The sequence below is a fragment of the Zosterops lateralis genome (genome assembly GCF_965231275.1).
Source record: "Zosterops lateralis genome assembly, chromosome: 9".
NCBI classification, from domain to species: domain Eukaryota; kingdom Metazoa; phylum Chordata; class Aves; order Passeriformes; family Zosteropidae; genus Zosterops; species Zosterops lateralis.
Genome location: NC_139769.1, coordinates 10,411,055 through 10,417,285, shown reverse-complemented (window position 1 = coordinate 10,417,285; position 6,231 = coordinate 10,411,055). Strand labels below are relative to the sequence as shown.

Below are 6,231 nucleotides of genomic sequence, written 5' to 3'. Positions count from 1 at the left end.
CGTCCCGGTGGCCGCGGAGCCGGCGCCGGTGGGTGCGCGGGTCCCGCTCGGAGCGGGGCGGCCGCGGCCGCGCGGGGAGCGCCGCGTCCCGCACACCCTCCCGCGGGCCTCCCGGGATCCCCCCGCGGGGCCGCGGGCTGCGGGCGCGGCGTGCGGAACCCCCGGGACCCGCCGGGTGCAAGGCCCCGTTGTTGGGCCTGGCGGGGGGATGGGAGGCGGCCGAGGGGGGTGTGTGTCTATGTAGATATAAGTGTGTGAGTGTGCGTGTGCATGCCTATGCGTGCCTGTGCGCAGGTATACGTGTGTGTATGTGTATACACGCGCACCTACGCGTGTTTGTATGGGTCCGGGATACCCCCGCGGGAGTTAACCCCCGACCCCCGGTTTCCCGCCCTCCCAGAGCTGGAGGGGACGGCCAGGACGGCGCAGAGAAGGCCAGAGGGCAGGCGGAGACATGGCGACGGGGGCAGATGTACGGGACATCCTGGAGCTGGGAGGTGTGGAGTCAGAGAACACGGGCACCATCAACAAAAAGGACATCATCAACTCGGATAAGGTGAACTGCAGTGCCCTGAGGGGCTGCTGAGCGATTTCGAGGCACTTACTGACCTTGCATGTGGTGGTTGGGGTGAATATTGGAAGAAAAGATGGAATAAAGTGTGTGCCTTCTTAGTTACCTGTGCCGTGGCATCTGGTGTGGGATTTAAGCTGGAGCTGTGTAAGCAGTGTCCTGCTGAGCTGGGCCAGGCCCCAGGACATTCTCAGCTGTCTCTAAAATTTTCCTTTTGTGAAGCATCTAGCCCCAAAGCAAATAGAAATAATATAACACAGTCTTGTTTTAGAAGAAAGAAAATATTGTCTGACTTGACTGAATGACAGAACTCTTCCAACCTGTGTGGGGAAGGTTTGTGCCTGGGGTTTGGGACAATTGGGATGCATTGCCTTTGGGAATGTGGCAAGTTAGTAAGCTCTGTTAAGGATGTGTGACATGATGTGCTGCATTCTGTGTGGTAATGAGCTGCAGTATGGTGTTGTTTTATCTATTTTAAATTTGAGCAAGGTTGTGGGTGTCCCATGTTTTGCATGGTGTTGAGAAGGTCAATTTAGGAGTGGTTATGAGATGTGGAGATGCTTTGAAATGAGCCCAGGGAGCTCTTTGGTGCAGAGATGGTCTGATTTGAAGTAAAGCTTATGTATTTGGGGAAAATAATCAAAACAAAACTAAGCATACAAAACCACCCCATCCCTAAAAGCACTTCCTGGCTGTCATTGTTTGCCTCCACTGAAACATTTGTCTCTGAAGAGAAACACTGTGGTTTCACTGCCTTGCTAGGGCTGGGGCCCACAATAAAAGTGGTGTAATGGAAAACCAGTGAGTTTCAGTCATTTAAAGGCTGAAATGTTAAAATTCCCAGTTATCAGCTGTGTTGGTCAGCAGTGTCTGGTGAGCAGCCTGTTGGCTGGATTCAGCCTGGAGTGTTGGAGTTTGAGTTTTTGGAGTGTTTGGAGTTGTGAGTTGATTCAGATGTGTTTGTGTGTTTGGCAGCAGAGAGCCAAAGGCGTGCTGGTTGCTGGCTGTTTTTGGAGCAGGGACCAAGATGCTTTTCTTCTCAAGTTTATTATAATGGGCAGAGGGAGGAAGGGGAGGTGCAGTGAAAAGTTTTGGGAGAGGTGCAGGAGGTTACTTGAATGAAACATTCTGAATTTCTGCAAAGTACAGAAACTAAGCCAAACCAAAGGTGTAAGCTGTTGTCACATGGAGAGTGCAAAGTTGCTAATAACAGTGCAGCGCTCAGGAAATAGATCTGTTCTCAATTAGAAAAAGAAACAGATTGATGTCTTGAAATCACAAGAGAACCATGAAGTGCTTTCCAGTCCATTAGTGACTGAGAATGTTAAAATAAAAATTACTGGGCATAAAAACATTTAAATCAGCACGACCAAGTGATTTGTTCTCAACTCCTAAAAGAGCTGGCTGAGCTGATCTCTGGCCTGCTGATATTAACTTTTAATAAATCTGGGAACTTTTGGGGGAATTCCAGAAGCCTGTGTTCATACAGGGTGTGTGATGACCTGTGGGTAACTGCCTTGGGTGGCCTTACATTGCTCCTGGGCAAAGTGATGGACACACTAGGAGAAAAGTGTTTAAATAGGATGAAAAGGTGCTGGTATAATGCATGTCTGTCATGAAGTTTTATGGGAAGTAGTTGTAGTCCAAGATGACAGGGATTTTTTTTTTTCAGTGGAATCTTGAATTTGCTTGAAAAAGGTGGCTGTATGGATTTAACACAATTTATGATGCAGTGTTAGTTTTACTACTGAAAAATATTCTGATTTAAAATTTGTTAGTGATATGGTAAGCAAGTATGTAATAGTAGTGACTGGGGTAGTGGTTATAAAGATGGTACAGTTAAACCAAATGCTCAGTAAACTTTTCCCTCTTGAATAAAGTGTAACTTCTTGGTGTGGCTGTTACTGTACCTACCTGAATCCAAAACTGATCACCTGATACAGTGATTAATGATAAACTTGTATATGGGTATGAGTTGGATCATGTCTTAAAAATTGTCAGTTCTGTTAAGGGTTTAGGGGCCAGGTTGAGTTGTGTACATTGAATTTCTCTTATGAAGAAACTGTCAAAAAATTGTTTTCTGGGAGGGCAGAGTTGGGACTGGAGGTGATACTGGGGGTTTTGCCAAGGGGCATTTGCAAGGATGTAATCACAGATGGTAAAAACTGAAGCTGTAGCAGAACAAAGTGCCAAAACCTATAAAAAAACTGGGAAGACATTTCTTACTATTTTCTCAAAAAGTAGAGAATCACTTAATTAAATGTGTTAGTACCTCTGAGGGAGGACAGTGTTTGCCTAGTAAGAAAAGACTTAGTGGACCAGCCCCTGCAATCTACAGCCAGATGTTCAGCTTGGAATTTAAGTGGGTTATCAGCAAGAGCAAATGTGGGTACTGGTGAGCCCTATCACTGAAAGTGGGTACATTTTGTCTGTCAGTGTCTTCCACCAGGAATAGGCACTTTCCTGGAGAAATTCAAGGTGTCTAAAACCAGATAAAAGTAAAAACCATCGCAGGGCACCAGGTTATACAGCTTTAATGTTCCCTCAGGAATTTGTACTTCTGAATCTAAAGTGCAATTCTTTTGTTTCAGAAAAAATCCAAGAAATCTTCAGAGACATTGACGTTTAAGAGGCCAGAAGGAATGCACCGAGAAGTTTATGCACTTCTCTATTCTGACAAAAAGTAAGAGCACATGGTCATCTGTGCAGGTTGTGGGGTGGCCTGGGCTTTTGGTGGCAGGGCAGGATTCTCTTGAAACCAGGGGCATTCTCACTTCCCAGACTGATTTCCCTTTGTGCTCTGCCCATGCTTGTGCCCTTCTCTTAGTCATGGACAGTGTCTGTTTTCTCTCTTCTAAATTTGAGGGGTTTGCTTGATATAGGAAATTAATTAGACACAGGCAAAATAGTCTAATGCAGACAAATGAGTGCGCTTACCCTTTGTATTTAATTCTTTCTTAATCTCAACTGGGAATAGCACCTGCTTTTATATCTGAAAAAAGAGTTCTGAGCCTGAAATCTCTTTGGGTTTGTCTTGGGCTGCTCCTTGCTTCTCATCCCCAGCACTTTTCCCCACCACAGGGATGCACCTCCGCTGCTGCCAAGTGATACAACTCAGGGTTATCGAACAGTCAAAGCAAAACTGGGCTCCAAGAAAGTCCGGCCTTGGAAGTGGATGCCTTTCACCAACCCAGCGAGGAAAGATGGAGCAATGTTCTACCACTGGAGGAGAGCAGCAGAGGAAGGGAAGGATTATCCTTTTGCCAGATTTAATAAAGTAAGTGGGAGTACTTTCAAACAAAAGCATATAAATAGCAGCTGGAAAATACCCTTCAGTCAGTTTCTTGGCTGTCTAGATAGGAAGTTGACAGCTTCAACAAGTGAAGGCTGAGTTAGATTTGGTAATTGCATTTTGAATTGCAGCATGACCTGCAGCCATGTGACCATGGACTGACATCTCCAAATCATTCGGGTGAAGTGAGCTTTGCATGTGGTCAGAGGTTGCTAGAGACCCCGGTGTTTCAGGTGTGCAGTCATGGATTTGGTGAGGAGGACTCATGATATCTACCTCTGTTCCTGACCAACATACTCCCCCTGATTACAGGCTCAGGGTAGTAAAAGGTATTCTATTCTGAGTGAGACATAAAAGTCCTAAGTCTTGTTATTTTGCTCAGTATGAAAAAAATCGCTTGAGCTTCATGGCCAAAAAGGTGGCTTGCAACCTCTTGGCCAGATTCCAGCACAGATGCTGAATTACTTTGCGTTCCCTCTGAAATTGCTCTCATGGTATCAGTGTGGTGCAGTCCCCTGTTCTTTGCGTCTTACATTAAATTGTCACAATGTGTTGTTGTAATCTCCTGCTGTCTTTTGTCCCAGATGTATCTGCTTTGAGTGCCTGGGCCTTTCATGTGTATGCACAAAGAAAACTACATCAAGATTTATACTTCAAAGTCAGGACCTCCAAAGTTAGGAAGGAGCGGTGTTAGGGTGCTAACATAATGTAATTTAACTCCCTTCATGATGCAAATCTGAAAGAGTGAAAAATCCGTGTGCTAACATGATTCCACAAAAGCTCTGCTTGTGTGTAACCGTATACAATATTTTAAGTTTGTAACCCACAGAGCATCAGCTCTAACAAAGCTTGGCTTCCTGCAGAGTTAAGTGGTTGGTTGACCTTATATGTTAGAAGGCTCAAGCTCTGACTGATGCTTTTCCTCTAGCTGGGACATTGGTAAGAGCCTCCTGTGGTATCTCCTCTCTGATGTCTGGGGTGGAAGTCTGAAGTATGACTCACTTAGTCGAGGCACCTACCTAGCTGTCTGAGTGAAACTTTTTGAGGCTAATTGTCTCTTAAGACTCTACTGCTGGAACTGGTTTTGGCTGAGTTCAACTGAGTTTATCAGAGGGGGCCACACATTACATATGGGTGTTTTAATGATATGATTCTCGTTTCCTTAACTTTATCAGGTACTGTGACCTGACAGAAGAGCCTTCAGCAAGGGTGTAACCTTTAGATTAGTGGTACAGACCTCTGCCATCTGCAAATGCACAATTACATAATATCAGGAACAAGCTGTTATCCTTGTGGTGCTGTAGTTGAGAAAGTTGGAAGCACTGATGAAGAATGTTGCAGATACTTGCTTTATCAGAGGAAATTTATTTACTTTTCCAGACTCTTGTGGGTTTCTTCTCACATACTCGATACCTCTGCCTGAATCTTTCTCTCCCTTTGGCATGAGCCTGTTTTCCTACGTAGTCTGTCCTGTTGATCGCTCAAGCTCTTTAACCAAACTCCTGGATCACTGTGCTTTCTCTTTTCTCTGTGTTTCCAGTCTCCAGTACAATTCCCTCCTCTTTGTTGTGAGGTCCAAAATGTGGACTTGGGTTTCACCAGGTACACTGAGCTTTGTTTCGGGGTGTGAAATAGGAGTAGAAAAGCAGCTTTGCTGGTGTTCGAGCAAAGCCCTCTCTCAGCCAACACTGGTTTTTTTTTTTTTTTTGGTTACCATCAGTAAAGGTTTAGTGAAAGAGTATGAGAATGGGGTAAACACATATTTTTCTACTTTCTGGTGGTCTTTGGCTTAAGGATTTCTTAGTTTGAATTTTGTGTTTAATAATTTTTGCTAGGTGCATTCAGGGCAGAAAGCTGCTTTGTGAGTAACCCATGATAATGAGTTCTTCAGGTTAATTTTCTGTGGTGTGTGAAGGTGCTCATTCATTCTGCTCATTTAAACTGCTGCCTTGAGGTTTAGTCCCTCTGAGATCTTGTGTTACATGATGTAGTAAATTGTCCTTGCTGTGTACTGTGTTTTTTGTAGTATGACATGCTCTTCTGTGCACTCCCTTGTTCTCAAATATCCTTTCTTTTGAAATGGGTGGACTAGGAGTGAGTGTTCCACTTACAAGAGCATGGTGGATTTATGTGGGCTGTTTTTCTCTATTTCCCTCATAATTTTTACTGTTTGGTTTGCATTTTCACCTCTCTTAGGCATTGTGCTGATGTTTCCACAGAGCTGTCTTGTGGCTCCAGGATCCTGACCAGTTTCAGCTAATTTAATACTCATAATTTTGTGAGTTTACAGTATGAAATGTTGGACTGAGAGAGGTTTTCTGGGGCATTGAATCCTCTTCTTGGCTCTTTCAGGTCCTGCCACAGTCCA

The 6,231-nt window shown here is 44.7% G+C and overlaps 1 protein-coding gene across 1 annotated transcript in view; it reads left to right on the top strand.

Moving 5' to 3' along the window:
* DMAP1 (DNA methyltransferase 1 associated protein 1) overlaps positions 1-6,231 on the top strand; it is a 31,424-nt gene continuing 25,193 nt past the window's right edge. The window contains exons 1-4 of the mRNA XM_083867865.1: positions 1-28; positions 401-556; positions 3,163-3,254; positions 3,653-3,848. Coding sequence (XP_083723991.1) covers positions 455-556; positions 3,163-3,254; positions 3,653-3,848 — 390 coding nt within the window. The 5' untranslated portion in view covers positions 1-28; positions 401-454. The remainder of the gene's footprint in view (positions 29-400; positions 557-3,162; positions 3,255-3,652; positions 3,849-6,231) is intronic.